General features: G+C 34.3%; 1 protein-coding gene across 3 annotated transcripts in view; it reads right to left on the bottom strand.

Moving 5' to 3' along the window:
• Window positions 1-22,290, bottom strand: part of PTPRK (protein tyrosine phosphatase receptor type K) — a 759,288-nt gene that overhangs the window by 40,554 nt on the left and 696,444 nt on the right. The window contains exons 15-21 of one of the 3 annotated variants that reach the window (XM_069077441.1): window positions 16,104-16,264; window positions 14,236-14,271; window positions 10,771-10,955; window positions 7,817-7,904; window positions 5,656-5,732; window positions 2,631-2,667; window positions 511-608 (exon numbers count right to left, since the gene is read on the bottom strand). In XM_069077441.1, the coding sequence (XP_068933542.1) occupies window positions 511-608; window positions 2,631-2,667; window positions 5,656-5,732; window positions 7,817-7,904; window positions 10,771-10,955; window positions 14,236-14,271; window positions 16,104-16,264 (682 nt within the window). Of the gene's footprint in view, window positions 1-510; window positions 609-2,630; window positions 2,668-3,235; window positions 5,457-5,655; window positions 5,733-7,816; window positions 7,905-10,770; window positions 10,956-14,235; window positions 14,272-16,103; window positions 16,265-22,290 lie in introns of those variants that run through there. The other 2 variants (XM_069077439.1, XM_069077440.1) reach the window with 2 other exon arrangements.

Raw genomic sequence — 22,290 nt, 5'->3', positions numbered from 1 at the left:
CAAACCATCCTTCATACCAGACTAATTCATCAGGTGGTTCTACAGATCTAGAATGTCACTCCTCTGTTCAAAATCTTTTAATGTGTCCCACTTAACTACTGAGGAAAATCTGAACTTATTCCTGGCACTGAAGGCTCTCTACCATCTAATATTCCAGCCTTATTTAACCCTAATCTACTCCATGTAACAAATGACCACTCAAACTTATTGTGCCCTGTACGTGCCCTCTATGCTTCCTGTCTCCACCTTTGCTTATATGGTTCCATGTCCTCTTATACACTCTCTGCCTGCTAAAATGCTTTAAAGTCCAAATAAAAGGTGATCTGCTACACGAAATCTTTCTTCCTTTGGTCTTCACAAAGTACTGGGTTTCACTTCTCTTTATGTTCTTATATTTTATTTTATATGTTGCTACTAAGCTATAAGCTCAATATGCTACACATTAAGTATTAAATATATATTGAATTGGATTGCTGGGCAATTAAAAACAAAACAAAACAAATTTCTTACTCGGCCAACTTCAACTAAATTTGTAACCATTACAATGCAGGCTGACTGCTCCTGCCAGATCATCCTCCAGAAATCATAAACTGTCTCATGGACTGGACCTATAAAAGAAAGCAATCAGTCAATCAAAAAGCATTTATTAAGCACTTATTATTTGTCAGTCACTATGCTAAGTGTTGGGAATAAGAAGAAAAAGCAATCCTTCTTCTTGAACATTCTAATGGGGTAAAGAGCATAAACATAAAATGGTGAACACAAGATAAACACAGATGGGATGGAAGGCAGAGTTAGAGGAGATGGCACAAGTTGCTTAGTGGACTAGGAAAGAATTACTGAAGGAAGTAGTGTTTGAGCTGACTGAAGGAAGTTAGGAACTCTAAGAAGCAGAGATTAGTAAGAGGAAGAATATTTTAGGTATGAAGGAAAGTCAATGAAAAGGTCCAGATATGGAAGATGGAGAAACATAAGTAAGCAAACAAACTGACCAGTACATTTGGACCACAGAGTCCATAGAAGGGAGTAATGTGGTAAAAGTCTGAAAATATGGGAAGGTACCAGTTGTGAAGTTTTAAATAACAAATGGAAAAGTTTATATTGGATGATAAAAGTAATAGGGAGCCATTCAAATTTACAGACTGGAGGTGGAGCAACATGGGCAGACCTATGAAAGATGGATTGAAGTATTGCAGAGAGCTGAGTTAAAAGGTTATTGCGGGGCGGCTAGGTGGTGCAGTGAATAGAATACCAGCCCTGGAATCAGGATGACCTGAGTTCAAATCCCGACTCAGACAGTTAACACTTACTAGCCATGCGACCTTGGGCAAGTCAATTAACCCCAATTGTCCTGCCCTCTCCCTCCAAAAAGCAAAAAAAAAAGGTATTGCAAGAGTCTAGGAACTGGAATAATATGTGCATTCAGTCATTTATATAGTTAATGAAGAGTTCAGATATGAAAAAAAAAGCAGAAAAACACCATATCAAAAGCAATTAGATACATTCAACATATCATTTGGCATTTAAGTTCACTTCCTGTCAATATTAAGCATTAAAAAAATTGCACAGAACATGCTGTATGTCTAGCTGTCAGTTTTTTATATAATCATAGATATTGTTTCCTAGGGTACTTTAATTGTTTCTGCATTAGGTCCCACTATTTTCAAATCATCATGAAAAATGTATACTTTCCACTGACAATGAACAAAACAGCCTATAATGCTAATTGAATAAATGCCCATTATTCACAAACAATGCCCATTTGGGGGCTAATGAAGATGCACTCTTGCTGATAAATGTTCACTCCCTGCAAACACATTGCTGTGATGTAGTGCACTTAAAACAGTAAAACTCCAATGCTGTTCATCACCGTCGACCTTTCCAACTTTAAAATGATGCACAATTAAACTAAATTACTCCTGGAGATATGTGAAAATACTTAGGATATGACCTCTGACAAAGCAGTAAACATTAGATTAGAGCCACCTGCTTTTATTTTCCATAAGACAGATGTGTAGTTTTTTCCCCCCTTCATATAGTCAATGATCAACTTGGAAAGAAAATTTAAACTCCTCTCTGCCTTCACCCCACTTATTTTTGTTCTTCTTTGTGATCCAATCAAACAATATTTCCCTGCCTTTCCCCTTCCTCTCTACTAGGAATTTAAGTTGTCAAAGCTCCTTTTCATTCTTTGTCTCCAGCCTTGTCTTGTCTAGAAATGGCAAGAAGAAAGTTTGATATCTCATCAAAACAATATTGATGTTGGGTCACTAAAATTCCTCACAGACAAATTCTGCTTCAAGGAGGCAGTTACCTTATTAGGGATGAGGCTAGCTTTAGTTCCCCTGTACTAAAGGGATCAGTGATTCTTTTTCCATTGACTTTCTTGGCTAAGTGCTCTGTTATGCCAGAACACTGAGGACCAAACCATCAACATGGCAAGTTACACAGTAACCCCTAGCTCTAATAATCCAACACAAGCTTTCACTTATATATGTTCCTACATGGACAAAGGATATAACATTGCAGCTGTACGAATGCATAAAGAACAGCTGCTGCTCTGTGTGTTACACTGAAAATCTTTTTACTATCTTACTCTTATAGTCAAGGCCATAAGGGTTTTAACTTACCTTGGGTTGCAATGTAGTGGCTTGGCCTCTGGTAGCCCTAAAATAGCAAAACAAAGAGGTTATCATTGTGCAATGTTACCCAAAGTAAAAGAATGAAGGCATAAGAAGGTATAGAAAACCCCTTATTAAGGTAAAGTAATAAAATGCCCAGAAATGAGTAGTGAACTTTTATGGTTCACCTTTCAAACTACAGATATATTTTATCTGAAAAGCAAATATAAACATCTGATTAGAATAACATAAAGTAGTCACTGTATGCTATTTTATGACCCCAATACACTTCATTTTATTTCATTAAAATAGTCTTTTTATTGTGGACTTTATATTCCATTAAAGAGTTTTATGCCTTCCCACTGGTCTGTGGTCATACATCCAACGATAATGGTGCACAAAGATCTAGGTTTTTATTTTATTAACCCAAAATATATCACAGTGAATTACAAATGGACAAAGACATATTATAACCATAAAATAATAATTGAACATTTCAATGTTAGAGCTGGACAATGCATGTGTGCATAGAATTAACATCTTGATATATTTTGAAACAATCATTTTCTAGAAATGTGATCATGATTATACCAACTGTATTTGTGCATGTTTATTAAGCTTACTTTATACACACACACAATTATAAACATGCACACATATGGAAGATTAAAAAAACAACAACTCTCAAACAGAACAAAAACTTTCATTTTTTTTGAATGTGTATACACACATTCTCAGGTAAAACATCTGATTTTTGAAAAAACATATTGCAGTGTTAAAAGATAGTCTGTTAACTGTTCTGACACTGGACAACTCCTTGAAGGCAAATTCAAATTCACTTAAGCATTACTAAGTGTGGTGGTGGTAAGGTTTGAATTTGTTGTGTTTGAAGCACAGAGGCCTGATTGAGGGCTAACATCACAATAGAGAATATAACTTTTTTTTATGTCTGGGTGTCAGGAGCTCAGTGTAACTGGGCAGCTTGTGTAAATTGGCAAAGGCTAAGTTCTCCACTGGAACTCTCTGGGAAGATCTCTGGTCTCCAAAATTTTAATGAACATCAGCATAAAATATTTGAGGAGCAACAATTAATATTTTCATTTTTAAAAGCTTTTTTTCCCAGAGTGATCTTATCACCATAATTCTGCCTATTGCAGTGCACTTATTTTATTTAAAATAAATCAATAAAAAGGAAAATATAACAAATATGTATGGTGATCACTGGAATTCTATAATAAGATTACTGTACATTTCAGTATTTGATACCAAATGGGCTTCCATCTGAGAGAAATTTTAAATTCAAGGTACCAGAATGCTCTCATTATGACACATCTCACTTATAACACATTCTTATGGGGTAACTGTAGAAAATGATATTATATATAAGGTTCCAGTATATAAGTTATGACAAAAGATTAACCTGGGATTAAAATGCTAAATAGGGAATTTAAAACAATAAAGGCCAGCTGTTAAAATTTTATGATCTCCATTAATTAACTGGGGATTTTTTTTTAAGTTTATTATGAAGAAAAATCTTTTGCTAGCTAACATACAATGATGAGGATTGTGGTTATGTTACAATACTGAGTAACACTGGAACACTTTGAAGAAATGAGAATGTGTAATTCACACCCACTATACTTATGCAACTCAACCTTATTGTTATTTAGCAATAGGTAGTAATAATTGCAATAAGCTCAAGAATTTCAGTTCAAGCAAGTAAATGATTAGATTTGACAAAGAAAGTATAAACATAATTCTAACTAATGAATTTTTCGAATAGCTCTTTCATGGTTATCGAAATTAGTATGTTCATCTTCAGCTGTGATATTTTACTTTCAAATGTATTATATACACATGTAAACATATACAGGTATAGTGTATATATTGGGCAAACATTAATTTCAAAAGGTTATCAATTATCATAATTTTTTTTTTTTTGCTTTTTGGAAGGGGGAAGGTAGGGCAATTGGGGTTAAGTGACTTGCCCAAGGTCACACAGCTAGTAAGTGTTAAGTGTCTGAGGTCGGATTTGAACTCAGGTCCTCTTGACTCCAGGGTCAGTGCTCTATTCACTGCACCACCCAATATCACACAATTTTGGAAGTAATTTATTAACGTTTAGAATCTGATCATCTTTACAACCAGATTGCAATAATTCAATTTTCATTTCCTTTCACAATAAACTTAGGTACTGAATTTTTTAAAAGAAGGTTATTTACATGTATACTCACAGTTATAATTCTATAAAACTAAAAGACAGTATGAAAAATCTATGTCACACCTAATTAGTCAGTATGGTTTAAATACATTTAACTTAATAATTTGATTGTCACAAATGTTACTTTTTCAAAAACCACCACCACACTCCATAAACAAATTTCCCCATCCATTTTGTAAAGCAGAAAAGAGAATGTGAAACATGAAGTTTCAGCATTACTACTACACATCATACCATCTCCAGCTTCTCACATAGAGTTTGGGAACAGGGGTGGAAAAAAAGCTAGAAACAAAAACCATCAAGAAATAAAACTCAAATACTTGATGAATTGCAAAGGTGAAACATTTTTACCTTTTTCCCCCACTAGAAATAGCCAGCAAGGGGAAGGGGTTAAACTATCTTTTCTTACACAAGGAACAGAAGTCACAGACAAAAAAGAAAGGACAGATATATAATATATATTTTATCATATGATGTTAATTGGGTGAAGCATGCAGAGATAAACTAGTAATAGGCATTAGTAAGAACTGTAATTAAGAGGAGATAAAGTCAATATTTAACATAGGGTGCTGTTATTTACATATAGTGGTACTTACATCCCTGTACAGCCAAATCTACAGCCCAAACCAAAGTCAGGTGTGAAAGAAAGCACAACAGCGTCAGTGAGTACTAGGACGTAGAACAAGGAAAAGTGTACAGTTTGTTCTTTATTTTTAAAAGCTATCAATCAATTTATAGGTAGAACATGCAAAAAAAAAGAGATTCATATATAGAAGTCAACAAAGTCAAAATAAGCATAACAAGAATACTTACATCGATATAGTTGGCATTAATATAATCAGAAGAAGGATCATCCTCGACAGGCTGCAAAATGACTCTTGAGTGGTCATCTGCAAATTTAAAAGAATAAAGGCAAACTGTTATAATCTCCTAAGACTATATAGATTTAAGGTCATCAAAGTGAAATTACCATAGGCAGAGAGGATTCACACACAGGAGACTGCTATGAAAGTCAGTGTCCCTGATAATAAACTTTTTGATGGATGGAATCATAAGTCTTTGACTGAGGTAGGGTGGTGTAGTAAGAAGCTCACTGTACTTATGAGTCAAATGGCTTGGATCTATCACTTATTAGTGGTGTGACCATGGGAAATTCACTTTGTCTCTATATACCTTTGTCTTTTCTCTTGGAAAATGAGGGAAATAGTAGTCCATTCTCTTATAGGGTTGTTGTAAGGATTAAATGAGATAAAATATATAAACTATTTTGTCAAATGGAAAATGCCATATAAATATGAAATGTTGTTTTGTGGTGTGTCCCAAAAGTCTTAGTGCCATTTTAAGCTGTTACAGCTTTACAACTCAACAGCTTAAAATGGCACTAAGACCTTTGGGACATCCTGTATATAGGAATTACTAAATAGGCAGCTAAGCGGTGCAGTAGATAAAGTGTTGTAATTGGAGTCAGGAATACCTGAACTTGAATTCTGCCTCTAACAATTGTTTAGCTAACTATGTGATCCCAGAGAAGTTATTTAACCCCTCTCAGACTGTTTCCTTATCGATAAATGGCAATAATATTATCACCAATCTCACAAGGTTGTTGTGAAGATCAAATCTGATTATATAAAGTGCTCCACAATCTTAAAGCTCAATATAAGTATTAGCTATGATAGTCATTATGTAGAACTCTGTGATTGTGAGCATAGATTTTAGTGATTTGCATCCTTTCATCCTTCATTAGCTCCTTTTTAAACTTGCCTCAGAAGTAGCCAGGTGGCTCAGTAGACAGAGTGCTAGGTCAGGGGTCAGTAAGAACTGTGTTCAAATCTGATCTCAGACACTCATTAGCTGTGTGACCCTGAATGAGTCACTTCATCTCGGTTTGCCTTAATCCCCTAGAGAAGGCAACAGCAAACCACTCCAGTATCTTTGTCAAGAAAACCCCACCAGGGTTCATGGTCAGATATGGGTGAAAGACTGAACAACAGTAACAAACTTGCCTAACTATGATGTAATCTAATATAAGTTTCATTTTCAATCTGAACTAGGGGAGAAAGGATGAGATACCAAGATGTCTACATTAATGTTGATTTTCTGGGTATGGTCAATGGGAACCTGTTATGTCATGAATTTATTTATTTTAGGTGCAGTTAGCATCTAGGAAGTCACTGCATTCATAAAATTGTAGTTGCATAGATCCCCATGTGGCCCCAAACAGACACTTGTACAAATATGAACATGTGCTCTTCACTGCAAATAAGCAACAGATCTGAAGGGATAACTTCTAATTCTGGCTCATAATCCCATATAAGAGTTATGAGTCTAAAATTCCAAAGCTTCTTTTCACAACATGCTTTAAATTGTTTTTAAATGAGAATAGGGTATTCTAGGTTAATTAACAGCTGTATAGCATCTTTGCTTCAGCTACCTTTTTCACTGCCTCTATAGTTTCCTATGATAATCACTATCCTTCCCACACTTAAATCCAAGATATTGAAACTCAAGGCCTGAGATAAGAGAAAGCCTGATACTCATCACCATCGAACAATTGAGAATTCAGACACACAGGCTCCAAGTAGATTGCTAAAGGCATGTGAGAAGAACAATACCCCCAACTTGAATATGTTCACTGTGAAATATTATAATTTTTGAAATCTCTGAGTAATTTTTTTTTATTACCCTGACATTCTCAGTTGTTTAATAACACCTCCATGCATTTATGGCAAACATGAAATCAAACAGCAGGCTATTTCCACCATGAAGGGAATCTGAGTCAATTTAATTAATGAGGATGATGACAATCATGGAGACATGGCCAATAGCTAATACTGTTTGAAATTAAATGGCTGACTTTCTAAACAGATGTGTTACCCTCTGGGATTCTGTTAACCCACACACAGAGGAAAGGCAATTAACAAAATATGAAATCTACATGAGATACATGTTCAGTGAAAATGACATGGAAGCTTACATGCTATGATGTTTCCATATCGGTTCTTTGTTCTATTTTGATCTTTTTTAGCCACATCCCAAGATGCTGACTGTCCCTCAAAGAAACTCTAGGAAAAAAAAACAGAACAAAACACAGTCAGGAACCAATCCCATTTCCTAAATTAAGATCATTCTGTATTAATTCAGTTCATACCGTAAGATTGCACATCATTTACTGTATATTAACAAGCAAAATTGATACAAAAAATTAGTGAAAAATTTTAAATAGCTTTAAGTGCTCAGGCATTGATTCCTGTCTCCATTAATAAAAATGATAATCTTTATGTGGATGAGCTATGAAGAAATACAGTGATAAGAAACAACTATACAACTGAAAACTATACAAAGACTACCTGGAAGAGAGCCGTTATTAATTCTGAAAGTTACTGAAAGAGAAAAAATACCAGATCTTAAAATAGCTATCAGAACAATACACTTCTTACAAAGTTCCTAACTAAATAATTAAAAAGATACTTTTTAGACCTTTCCATTTAATTATTTTAAAAGAATCAACAATAAGTCGAATATCACAAATTATGTATAAACACACACTATATTCCCCCCACAAAAAAATCTTTGAAGCTTATGAAAAGGTGAGATCTATACTGCTACTAAAAATATTAATAACAACAAGGATAAAAATAATAGCTAGCACTTATGTAACATGTGCTATGTGTTAGACATGGTGCTAAGCACCTAACAAACATTATGTCATTTGAGCCACAGAACAAACCTGGGAGGTAGCTGCTATTAAAGCTGAGAGATAACAGAGGCAAACAGGAAAAATGGTTTGCCCAAGGCTGCACAGATAGTAAATGTCTGACTTTAGACCTGAACTCAGATCTTCCTGACTTCAGGCCCTGGGTTCTATGCACTTGTGCTGCCTGGCTGCCTTCTAATAGAAGGCATACATGTAAGCTTAAAAAAAAGCTATCATTATTAGATATCTTGGAACTGGAAAGTTTGTAGATTAGTTTATTCACCATGTGTAACAATTTAAAATGTGCAAAGGCTTTCTACTTGCGGGAAAAGCTAAGCTTCACTTAACACAGGAAATGGGGTCTTTGAGGTCAGGTGTACATAGGAATCTGTACAAAATGTGCATGAGATATTTATGGAGAGGCAGTTTACATCTGTACAGTTAGTTGGTTACCATAACTTACTCCTAGCACTATGAAACTGCCAACTGAAATACTTTCAAACAAGGACTTAAGAAATCTGCACACAAACTGGAGGGTTTTTTTTTTCCTAAGATATTGACAAAGTGGGCTGTATTCAGAACTTTTTAAAAAAATATGCAGGAATTTTTCCTTTTTTCTTAACTGGGTACTTCTCAGACAACTGAAGAGTGACAAGGAAGACTTTTTCAAGCTCATCATATGGAGACAATCTGACTCTATCACTGAAATTATTCCTTAAGTATTTAAAGTCTTAATATTTTACTTAAGACAGGAAGATTCCTGTATGGGATAGAGGAGTAAAAGTCTCTCACAGCCCATTCTTTGTTTTTTAACTGATTCTTTGTTAGGCCTATGCCATTCTTGTTTTTTTTTTTTTCATGTTAGGAAAGAAACAAATGATAATGTTGTAAATTCCACAAATCAAAACAATGGGTTTGAAACTTAGGTCCATTTCTTTAAGCCTCAATTTCCTTACCTGTCAAATGAGGGATAATAATAGCAGACTTGACATACAGCTTTGTTTAAAAATCAAATCAATTTAAAAGTATTTACATTGTTAATTTCAAATAATGACGCGAATGCTAATAATCATTTGGTTATGGGCAATAAAGTAGCCATTGCAAATGGCTTGGGATAGCCTGTTGCATTGAAAAAAGCAGAGGTCCTGGAGTCAGGAGAGACCTGGTTTTGAATTTCAGCTCTGACATTTACTATCTATGGGACTCTGAGTAAAGCACTTAATTTCTCTGCGTCTCAGTTTCCTCTTTTCTAAATGGGGATAATCATGCTTGTGTTGTCTATTTCACAGGGATGTTGTGAGGAAAAAGTTTTAAAATCCTAAGAATGTGACAAATGTGGGTTATTATTAGTGTTAATTCAACCAGCTTATTCTGATCCTTCAGAGAAAGGGTAAAGAAAAATTAACCTGTTCGTAAGCCATTGAATCTATAAGCATTTATTCAGGATTTACTAGGCAAGAGAGATTAGAAAAAAAAGCAAAAATTGGTTCTGCCCTCAAGGAACTCACATTTCAGTGCGGTAAGACAGCATGCAAACAACTCTGAATGTCCAAGATATATATGAAGTAAATTGGAGGTAATTTCAGGGGGAAATCATTAGTATTAAGGAGGACTGGGGAAAAAGGCTTCTTGTAAAAAGGTTAGATTTTGAAACTTGATACCGTATCATCAATATAGTTCATCAGTAAGGGATGTAGTAGAGAGGATTACTGTTCAGGTATGGGCTAGGTTAGAAAGATTTTAGTGAATCTTTCTCCTCTAGGTTCAAAGGTAATGAATGGGTATTTTGAAATTATAATGGCAAGCAGGACCCAAAGACCTAAATTAGGGACCAAGTTACTCAAGTAATTTTAGTAATTAGTATTTTTAGTATTTCATCAATTTCAGATGTCCATGATGCTTCAGATCCACGAGCAATCAATCTCTGCTTCAGACATCAGGGCTTATTTCAGCACTGTTTTTGGTTTGGGATTTTTTTCATGGAGGAAGAAGTATCTTTCTTTACATTCCTAGTACTTGGAATAGTGACTGGCACATAGGGGTAGGTACTTAATAAAAATATTTGTAGACTTGACTTGTTAATGATCTTAATGTTTTAATATCCCTGTGGTATATGGCCACCCCTGGCCTCCTTTTTCATATTCTCCTTAGCTAATGCATCAGCCAGCATGTGCTAAAAATAGTAATAATAACAATAATAATGATAACTTTAACATTTACTCTTAGGTTTTTACCTCATATTCCTCTTTGAATCCATAGCTGTCTGAAGTCTTCATGAGATTAATATGCTGTAATAAGTCTGCCACCCTGATGGCTGGGTGCAACTGTCCAGTCTGGTATGGAGACTCAGTGCCCTCACAAAGGTAGCGGGGTACATCGAGGAGACGACTAGACTCTGCTGGAGCACTGTGGTTCTCATCTAGCATTTTCATAATGCAGAGAATTAAAAAAAAACAACACCATTTAGCAAATATTAAAGAATGTGAATCCTGTACCCCATTTAGATCCCTTTAGATCCCATAAGGAAATAAGTATTACATAACAGGGGAGTTAGGCATCAGTTCCACAGATTTTTTCTTTAGCTCCAGGTGTGAAGTAAAAATGTATTAATGTATAAGTCAGTAAGGTATCAGTACTGTCAAGTACAAGAGGACATTGAATCTACTTAAAAATTGTCAACATTAGATTTCCATAAATTTTTATTCATTTTTCCTCTTCTATGCAGTCATACAAATGTTGGTCATGACTAAGCTCAATCTTCCCCATTCCCCACCTCCCCCCAACCTAGGCAAGTGATTGGTTTCTATTCAGTTTCATCTCAAAGGTAACCAGTCCTTATGGCTTCATGTTACTCCTTGCCAAGCTCACACCCTGCCCCAACTCAAAACTTCTCTGGTTCATCATATACATAGGGTCCCAAGACTTGAGCTAAATTACCAGAATACTAACTTATGCTAATAGAGGGAGAAGGCTGGAGGGACCACTCCTATATAATATGTACATTTTATCTGGTCTTTTGGAGATAAGACTTCTGTCTTTTCTGGAAATAAGCTTTGCTATTGAGTATTTTCTTGGCTATTTTGCTGTTGTGGATATACATATGATTTAGTTGTGCCCAAATATTACAATTAATACAAAAGATTTAAAGAATAAATACCAGGGTACTTCGTCCCCCAATAACTTGAAGCCAAAAGTAATTTTGATTGTGCACAATCCTTTAATGTACAGTTTAAGCCAGGGGTGGGGAACTTGTGGCCTGGAGGCCACAAGTGACCCTTTAGGTCCTTAAGTGCTGCCCTTTGACTGAATCCAAACATCACAGAACAAATCCCCTTAATTAAAAGGTTTGTTCTGTAAAATTTGGACTCAAGTCAAAAGTCAAGGACCTAGAAGGCCACATGTGGCCTTGAGGCTGCTGGTTCCCTACCCCTGGATTAAACCCAAAGGGAAAGAGCAGTAACTTAATAGTTCACATAATTTCAAAGGGGTAAAATGGAAAGAAAAAAAAAGCTGGAATGGAGCCAGAGAACCACTGGTTAGCCATAGGCATATATAAACATTGTGCTTGTTATTGTTGAAGAGCTGAATGTTTCTGATTTTAAACAACCCTGTAAGCAACCCAGTATGTACAGTTAATGCACCCATATTGCCCATCCTGCTTATGACACTATCCAAATAAGAAATAGACCAGGCTATTTCTTTTGTACTAATCATAAATGATGAAATATAACAAAGATCCCTAAAATTGCCACACATGAATTCTTGATCTCACTACATTTATACTTCAATTAACCATGCAATAATATGATTGACATATACCATTTTCTTGTTACCCATACGTAAGAATATGCATTTTAAATATTCTCATGTTTTACATAGGCTTTCTACTCTACTTTCCAATACACTTACCAGTAATAGGGACTTTAACCCAATGAGGCAGTAAAACACAAACAAAAACACAAAAATAGGAATCAATATTAAAAATCGCATTTTGAATCATTAAATAATTATCAATCTGTAGAAATACTTGGAATGTCCCTAAAATAGCTTTTAAAATACAAAATTAAACATAATGCAACACCCTCCCCCACCAAAAAAAGAACAGCCCCCACATATGTAAAATTCCAGGATTCTAGTGATGAAGAAAATGAAATAAGATTTGACATCTATCAAAATTAACTGAAGTTTTAAAAAGTCACTATTTTAAAAACCATTTTCAACTAGCATGTTTTTTGAAAATAAGTGAAAATGCATGCATGCAAAAATTGCTAATATTCTCAGTCCCTTGGGATCAGCTCTGCACTAATTTTGCTTATGTCTATTCCTTAGGTGGCAATTTGATATACAAAATAGTACTCTTATAACACCAATAAATCAGGTAACTAAGATTATAGAAAGATGTTTACTCATAGAGTTTTATTTCCTGATTTCACAACTATGCAATTCTTTATTTAACTTCCTTGCTTCTGGCAATTACAGATCTGTTACTTAGGGGTAGTATGCAGAAGCAGGCCATTTCCTGATGATATGTGTTTAAGAACCCAGAATTCCTTAGTGTTGCTTCTCTTGACTTTTCTGCTAATAATGTCACCCTCACTTATTTTATCCTTTATGATAATAACCATGATCATCAATCATCACAGAAGTCAAAGGGCAGAAAGATGCAGATTTCTACCTATCAACTGCTCAATTGGAATATATCTATTCTGTACATAGAGGAATAACTGTATAAGAATTTCTGTGTTGGAATATAGAAAGAAACTTTTTGCTTGACCAAATTCACATTCAATTCAAATGAACAAACAGTTTTTAGGTGACTACTTTAGGCAAGGCATAGTACTAGACACTGAGTTAGTGCCTTTTATTCTTAATAAAATTACATGGTATATATGCAGACAGTAAAAAAAAAAAAACATTCTTAAGCTAAATCCAGATTACTGGTTCACAGGAATCCCTTGAAATAATTAAAATGGCAAAGTTTTTTCTTAATTCCATTTAATTTATCACCATTAATGCTTCTTAGAAGTAAAAATAAGAAAAAAAATAGCAAAAAAATAAGCAAAGCATCTGTTCAAAACTGCTTGAATAAAACCTCTGCACACCATTTAAAGTTGCCTAAAATTGTAATTTTCATATGTAAAAATTCACAAATTTTTATTAACCTTATTTGTTTTCTTTTGATATGCAAATTCCCCTTAAAATAAATTCCGATAAATTTTTATTTCAGACAGTTTAAAACAGAATTGATTAGATGCCATATATTTTAGATTAAGTCTCATAGTTGAATTAACCTCAGGACAAGGTGATTTTGTTGTTGTTGTGATTGTTGTTGGTTTGTTTTAAGTAATATCTAGTCTTTGACCTCATGCATGACAATCTAGATTAATTCCAGAGGTTTGGTAATCTAAATGTATCATGTATTAAGGGTAGTTCCTGGCTTATTTTCCATTTAGTTAAAACTCAAAATTAAAGAAGGTATTGTTCTAAATATGGCACGTACTCTAATTTTATTGCCATCTGAATTCATAAACTAAATAGTGAGTTGACTTTCACTGCACTGTCTCATAAGAATATGGCTATCTATCATCAGAAACAAGCTACTCCAGGCACTGCACTCAATTATTTTGTTGACAGACCTCACAACCATGCAAAGAAACACAATCCATGCAGGAGTGAATGATAAGGGACTAGGTCCTCACCTAACACAGCAGTTGGCACAAGTGGATCATTGGGCACTGCAGGGAAACAAAGCTCATGAAAAAATACATCACTCTCAATTTCTATTTTTTTTATCCATTGTCCCTTCCTTCTTTTTTCCTCCCTCCCTATTTTTCTTTTAAAGGGATTATGGTCAAAAGAAAAACTCAATTAAACCTCTCTTAATTAACACAGGCTGCAAATTTAAAATTCAAATTTCCATCTTGGGCATTTCTTAGTACAAGGGAAGGGGTATCAGTTATTACTGTGCATTGTACATTACTGTGCAAGTACACTTGGAAAAACAAAACTATGACTGCTAATTAAAGGTCAGGACGCTATAAATTACTATCATATGGATATTTTTATTTGCTAAAGAAGTTGGGGACTTTGTATATAACCAGTTCATAGTATTTTCAGAAATTACTCTCTACTTCTCATTGGGAATCAGTAAGTTATGGAGTAAAAGTGTAGGATTGGAAATGAGATCAACTAGGTTTGAATCTAGCTCTGCAACTTGATATCTGTGTGTCCTTGGATAAGTATCAACCTCCCTGGACCTTAATTTCCTCCTTTGTATAATGAGGGAGCTTGGACAAAATGACATTTAAGGTCCATTGTGGTTCTAAATTTTTGATCCTGTGATGAAGGGGAAAAAAATTGTTTAAACTGTAACATAGTGGGACTCCATTAAGTCTCTTCCTTAAGTTTATAATTGATCATCTCCTATTGCCAATGACCTCTCAAGCTGGGTGGCAAGGTAAAGGTATTCACGTTAGACAACAACTAGATGTTGGCAATGTGCCACTTTCAACCCTTTATCAAGCTTCAAAGACTTGGGGGAAAGAAGGAGGCTTAAATTAATCAAATAGTAATAAAATGGTGAAGAAAATGATCTGCCTGTCATTTCAACAAAACTAATTTTCAACAATCATAGAATTTTCTTTTTTCCTTTATTCTTACAATATAGTAAAGAGTTAAAGTGGGATGGATCAAAATGGCACTCTTAAATTTAACATTAAGTTCTGAAATGAATCATGTAATACTTTTAAGTAATAATTTGGTGTAGGCAAACTTGAGGGAATATAGCAGGGTACAGAATGGTAAAGCCAGGACTGAAAAAAATTTGCAAACTAAACATTTCGGAAGTAATCTTCCTCCCTCTGAAAGATATAAAGGTAAAACTTAAAAATGCTTTATGCTCACAATGCTACTCCTACATCATCCTACAAAAGCAAAGATAAGAGAATTTTATAGTTTCTTTTCTCATAAAGGACACAAATTCATAGGTAGAGTGAAGGACAAGAATTTAAACAACAAAATTTCCATAACCCCCATGATGACTATACCTTTGAACACCAAGCCACATATTAAAGATGAAATATCTGTACTCATCTGGCTACTTATCTTTCCATTTCTGTGTTTTTTTTCTATAGATCCTTTGTAGGAAATTGTAATAAAGAATTTACAGGGGTGGTGATCCCTACACTGACTCATGAATTTCCCCTTCAAAATATGAAAGGATACAGGTCTTTGCAAATGATGGTACAAATGGTTAAATGTGATAACTGTGTTTTAGCAGTTAAAACAAAGAAACAAACAAACAAAAAAAAAAACCCCACCTCAATCTGGCTACATAATTTAAACTGTCCATAGCTAGTTGGTAATTGGACCTTAAGAGAGCTTGCTTCCTCAGAAACAATGCATCTTGAGGCTAAACCTTTCACTTTCAGCAAGATTATGACATGAGTAATATTTTCAAATGTGCTCATCTCTTCTGATAAGAACTACTCTCAACCTAAATATGTAGCACTATGGGATGCCAAAACTCACTTTAAAAGCTTGGTAAAAGTCTTACCCAGGTACTTACATCTTGGGCTAAAGTTATGAGAATCCATGAATGTAATGGAAAGCGGGTCTTCTGCATGAAGAGTGCTCTGATCCGCATAGCTCCTGTCCATTGCATTTACCATATGTGTCATCTCCTGGCGGGTATTCCCCATGGCATCCTTGCGTTTCTTAGCAAGCTTGCTGCCAAATCAACATATTAAAAGCAACATGTTAGTATATTATTTGAGGAGGAAATGAGCAATACGTAACTCAGGACAGCCTGGGAGTAAAAATGTAGAAGAAGCTTGTAGAATATAGCACTAGTGGCAATGAAAATTCCAAAAAAGAGCTTGAGATATGCACATTATTACTTCTTAGTTGTCACAAAAAATATATTCTATTTATGTTGTATTGATATTTCAACATCCATGTCCTTGATGACTTTATTTAGCCTGTCATATTTTTTCCTCCCTCCCCACCTAGTTTATGTAATTATGGTGCTAAAGGCTATAACTATATTTGACTAAAAATAGGCATAGAAGCTCATGAGACTCCACCAGTTAAAGCTAAGTTTTGCTGTTTTCCTGCTGGTAGTTGATTTCTCTGATCTGCTTAAAGATTTTCCTATAGGGAAGAACTAAATGATTGTGTCTTCAGAATTATTTGCTAAGAAAACCCAAAAATATTCACAGAGTCACATTTTGCACTTTTCACACTATGTACTTCTGCCTTCAGTTAAATGCATAAAGCTTAACAATTAAATGCTTAACAACAACTTTACTTTATCCACTAAATGGTCAAAAAATATTCAGGGACAGCAATTACTCAATATAGCTTAAATGTGCACCAATCCTTAGGCTCAAAGACAAGGTATACAAAAGTGCCTTCAAAAAGTCTAACAGAATTCTATATAGGCATGGCAAACTCAAAATTTTCTACTATAATCTGAGTTCCAGAAATATTAAATCACATGTCCAAGGTGCTACAGGTAGTAAGTGATATAGCCAGGATTCAGATTAGGTACTATGACTTCTCAAACAGCAAATATTCTTGCTCAGTATTGCTTGATTACATTTCCCCTTCAAAAACTACTGATGATTGAAATGGTGCAAGTGTTTCACTTAGATTTGGAACTAGCAGTGTTAAAATCTTTAGTATCTAATATTAAGAAAGTGATGTGACAAGTAAAACTACCCAACTAGCTAACTTTGTGGAAAAGGCAAGAATATGAAAGGGCAGGGTCACCCTCTCCATTCTAATAATATGGCATACCTAGACAAGAAGAGGAATACTTTATACGTTTTCTGAATCTTTCAGCTTTGTGTACCTGAGGCAAGTTCATCCGTGGCCTTTTCCACTTTACTATTCTGGCAGCAAGGATAAGAAATACCTACTAGTTCTTTATGAAAGTTCTATGCAAAAAAATTTTGTAGTAAAGCTTCATTAAAAGGAGATTCAAAACATTCAAAATCACAGACAATTCAAATGTGATGCTAAAGGTAGTCAAGGAATCTTGTACTAGGCAGAACTAGAGAGCAAAATTTTTGTTTTCTACTTCCTCTCTAATACTAAGTATGATATTTGCAAACTGTAGGAGATTGATATCTGATACTGGTGTTTGTTGAAAGGATACTAAATGTCTAAAGATCATTACTGACATGCACTCCAAGGAGCATTACCAGCACATGATCCAAAGGGGACTTTATCTTCCCAAAGTTATAACACCAAACCCCAGAAATGCATTATAGAGTGGCCACTGTCCAGAGCCCATGACAGTCACTGGTTACTCTGGAGTTATTAGCTGCCTTAACCGCTTAAGGTACAGAAGAAATCGAAACGGGCCACCAGGGAAGTTTCACAATAAGATAATATTATAGTAAACTGGATATGGCTCTTGAGTGACAGAATAATTGAAGTTAGGTAATTCATGATTTAACACAGTGTAATTTCCTACTCTCTGTTTTGGATAAAGGTATTATTAATATGATGAGAAATATTTTTTCTATTGTTATATCATATAATGGATCATGGTAGAAAGCTATTGCTTAGTCCTTTGGGCTAAATTTCATTGGCTGTAAATTAGAAAAGAGGTAGAGATGCAAGAACAGCAGATTAAGGTCCATCAAGGGAAGAGATATATTACATTTTTTTATAAACCTGGGCCAGAATAAAATAACCTTAGTAATAATTTGTAACACTTCATGCATTCATATTATTTCAACTATATGCTCATCTCTTTGCCAGAAAATTGGCACTTTATCAAATTTCCAATTTGTAATGTCATAAAAATAAACCTACTGATAAATGATCACAGAAAACAGTCCACGGTAAATAATAACATATGAAAATAAATGGCAAAGAACACTAACTATGTCCTCTGAGATATTTATTTATGGTATATGGAATGAGGTGCCAAAATGTATGTGGGCTTGAAATTTGGGGTACTTCTTTTCAAGAAAGCAATAAAGACATGTTGAAGATGGCTGGTATTGAATAAATTAAGGGAGTAACAGTAAAGGTTGAAACTTTGCTTGAACCCATGGATAATTTATTGCATTTCTCTACTGATGAATAATGAGAAATGATTTTTCAATGAGTGATAGTTGAAGAAAATTTTATGGCACAGATCAACACTAATATTTTAGATTCCCAAATCTGGATTACTTGACAAGCTATATGTGTCCCCCAAATTTTGTTCTTACACCTTGTTCCCCACAACAACCCTGTGAGGTAGGTTTTTATTCATCTTATCTTACACTTAGAAAAAATATGGCACCTTATTTAAGTATTTTGGTCTAGAAACCAGTTCCTCAAGGTACCTTTTATGATAGCTTGCTATTACATCATACTCCAGTTTTCCTTCATTCCCTTTTCTAATTCAATCCCAGAGTTTTCAAAATGCCCTTTCTGATTCATAATTGATTTGCAAGTTTTGTGCTCTCCTATGTCTATTTTCACTGAATTTAAACATATTAGCCTTTGACTCAGTTGAGGGATTTCAGGGAAGGCGGATGTCTACATCTGTGCTTTCTTCAGGGTTGGCCACTCACATTGTTCACACACTCTCCACGCATGATGATCAGCACCTCGCCTATAACTTAGAGCAGGTCACTTTGAAGTTAGCCGACTGACTCATGGTCACATAGCAAGTATGTGTTAGAGGCAATACTTGAACCCAGGTGTTCCTGAGTCTAAGAGCACCCCTCTGATTTAATATAATTTGAAAATGACAAAAAATAATTGATAACTCACATTATGCAACATTTTATAGCAGAGATCTAAGACAAGGCAGTTTACTTATGATAAATGTCAACAGACTTTTTAAAGTCTATTAGCATATTACCATAATTGTGGATAGTCAATGATATTATGGTATCATCTATGTCCTAAATGTATCTAAAATCTAATATTGTTAATAATATTAATGTTAAACATGTTGATATTTTTATATCTAAATACTCATTAATTCCTTACATGTTCAATACTTTCTTGCCCTTAGAAGACTTTCTATATAATTTGAACTTCTGGACAGTTAAGCAATTCATTAGGTAAGTACTTAAGGCTGACAAAAAGTATAAATGACTTTTATTATCTAGCAAAGCATTCAAAAGCATAAACCTATGCAGGTGGGTGTATTAGTGGGAAAAAATGTTCTGTAGCAGTATTAAATGGTTGGCTTCGTGAACCATTATTTAACAAAAGAAATATCATTCATCACAATAAACTAGAAGCTATTTCTGTTTACGAAAGCTTGTTTTAATTCTTTTCAACAAAGTCAAATTATTAGCCTTCTAACTTTTTGATATACTGCTACCTGAGATGGTCTATGCAATGCAATACTATGTTAATGGTAGCAATCCCAAGGAATAGACTCTAAAGGATTATGGTTGCCTTTCCAGAGGATATAGTAAAGAAAATACCCCATAAAAATTTTCCACATTTGTTCAACTTGGAACTGGAAAGCCAGTCTACAGTGGTAAAGAGAAGAACAGGCCTGCTTTGAAGCAATCAAACCCCACATAACTGGCCTAATCTTTCCTGAGACCCTTCTGTGCAAAGATGACTCAGGCATGCCCATGAACCTTTTATGGTCTAATGTCCCATATTTAGAGTTAGAAAAACATAACTGGCTTTGGAAGACAGATAAATATAATGTTCCATACTATTATTAAAAGTATTTATACCAAGGTATTTGGTCCTTGGTTATATACTACTCACACCCAAAATTTACTTTAATTTACAATGAATCAGTTCATCTTACTCAAGGTTCCAACAACCCACTACATTTTGCTGGTTATTACATTAATATAATTCTGCATATTTTTACTTGTATATTCTGACTCATTTGGGGTCTAGACCAAACGATACATTAACAACATACTTTCATCTCCCTAAATTATAGGAAATCAACTTAAATGTTCCTAAGCTAGATTTAATTTATAGCATGTAGATCTCCTGAAGAATCAGGTGTCATGACTTCATCTTTTAACCTGAAAGTATTAGACAAATATAGGAATTAATGTCCCATGACCATGTTCTCCACTTAATTTGGTGAGTTGAGCTATGATATTCTGAGGCTATGGTGTAGATTTGGCTTAGTGAAGTGTCTAATGCTACTCATGGAAAATAGTAAACCAAAATTTAAAGAAGAAGCTCAACATACGGTAATACAATATCCCTTTAAAAAAAATACTAACAAAGTCCAGAAAGTCAAAGGAAGGAAGAGATAAGCTTTCTGATTTTAGAGTCCAAGAAAAGAGATCACTGTTTGAAACTTCACCAGAATTATAAAGCCCTTTCTTCATTTTTTTGAAAAGGGATACTGCATCTTACACACATAAAGAAGTACGTCACCCATTTTCTACTTACAGGTAGTAGGAGTAAGAATAGTAGCTCCTCCTGGCAAGCAAATCACAGACAGTGGAAAAAGAGAAGCAATGGTGAATGAAAAAGCGTGACTCTGTCACATTCAATAAAGCAGAAAAATGTGCGTTAAAAAAATAAAATAAAACCAAACTCATGTTTCTTCCGTTAGCAGTTCTGCTTGCTCCATGCATTAATTAGACTACCTTTGCCATGCAATTAAACACATACAAGCAATATAAAAATGAATTCTGAAAAGAGATCAGTTGAAAAAATAACATGCTGATATTTTATTCATTGCCCCCACCATGGAAGAATTCAATGGATTGTGTCTTTTCAACATGCAGTTAAGCACAATATGATTCATTACCATCTAGATGTCATGACAAATGGAACAGCTGTGTATAGAACTTGTGCACTACATAGGCTTTTTACTTTTTAGTTACAAAACCTAAACATCTAAAATGTTTACTTTGTACAAGAATGACACCTAAATTTATAGGAAAAGTGGTTTTTTTTAATCCAAATGGTACACAGGTGTATACATATGTTAAATGAACATACATATGCACATATATGTGTACATATAAACCATACACTATATATATATATACACACACACATCCACAAACATTTTTAGAGTAGATGCATGTGAACACATTCACACACACAAATGTTTACTGTATTGAAACATAATTTTAACATTTTGGTGTTTGGAAATGTTAATGTATTCATGCTGAGCATTTTAAAATATCATATATATATAGATAGATATATGAACCAATGAAGAAATGGCATAAGTCTGGAAATATTTCAATGGCGATTAAATTAAAAAATGACACTGCTTTTTGAAAGATGCAATATCCCTTTCCTTAGCCTAACCACTTACTTTACATAACTCCAGTTGGTACTTTTATTCAACTGAATTTCATCCCATTCTTTAACAAAACAATCAGAAATACACAACCCCCCTTTCAATATGTGAATAAGGAAGAGAGAGCTGCTTACCCACTCATATTTTTCCCAGCAAGGGATAGTCATGTTTGAGAACATTGAGGATTCCATAACATTTTCATATGCTAGGAAACTAAATAAATCCACTCTTTCATCACTTTCTTTGCAATGAGTTCATGGTAAAAGGGATACTACATTATGAATTTACTAGCAACATATACTGAAAATAAATAATCAGAATTTTTTTAAACATCCAATTTCCTTAGAAAAATGTATGATTCCATGTGTGTATGTATACATGTATGGAAGTCATATTTACAGCTGTTTTTAAATTGCCCAAAGCAAATTAGGGCTTAGCTAATCTTGGCATATATCATTCCATGTTCTGAAGATTTTATATAGTCATCATG

The sequence above is a fragment of the Petaurus breviceps genome, unplaced genomic scaffold, assembly GCF_028583685.1.
Source record: "Petaurus breviceps papuanus isolate PSGF00001 unplaced genomic scaffold, PetGlider_PUasm1.0 90977, whole genome shotgun sequence".
NCBI classification, from domain to species: Eukaryota; Metazoa; Chordata; class Mammalia; order Diprotodontia; family Petauridae; genus Petaurus; species Petaurus breviceps.
The sequence above is the reverse complement of the archived record's forward strand: the minus strand, read 5'-3'. Positions and strand labels throughout refer to the sequence as shown.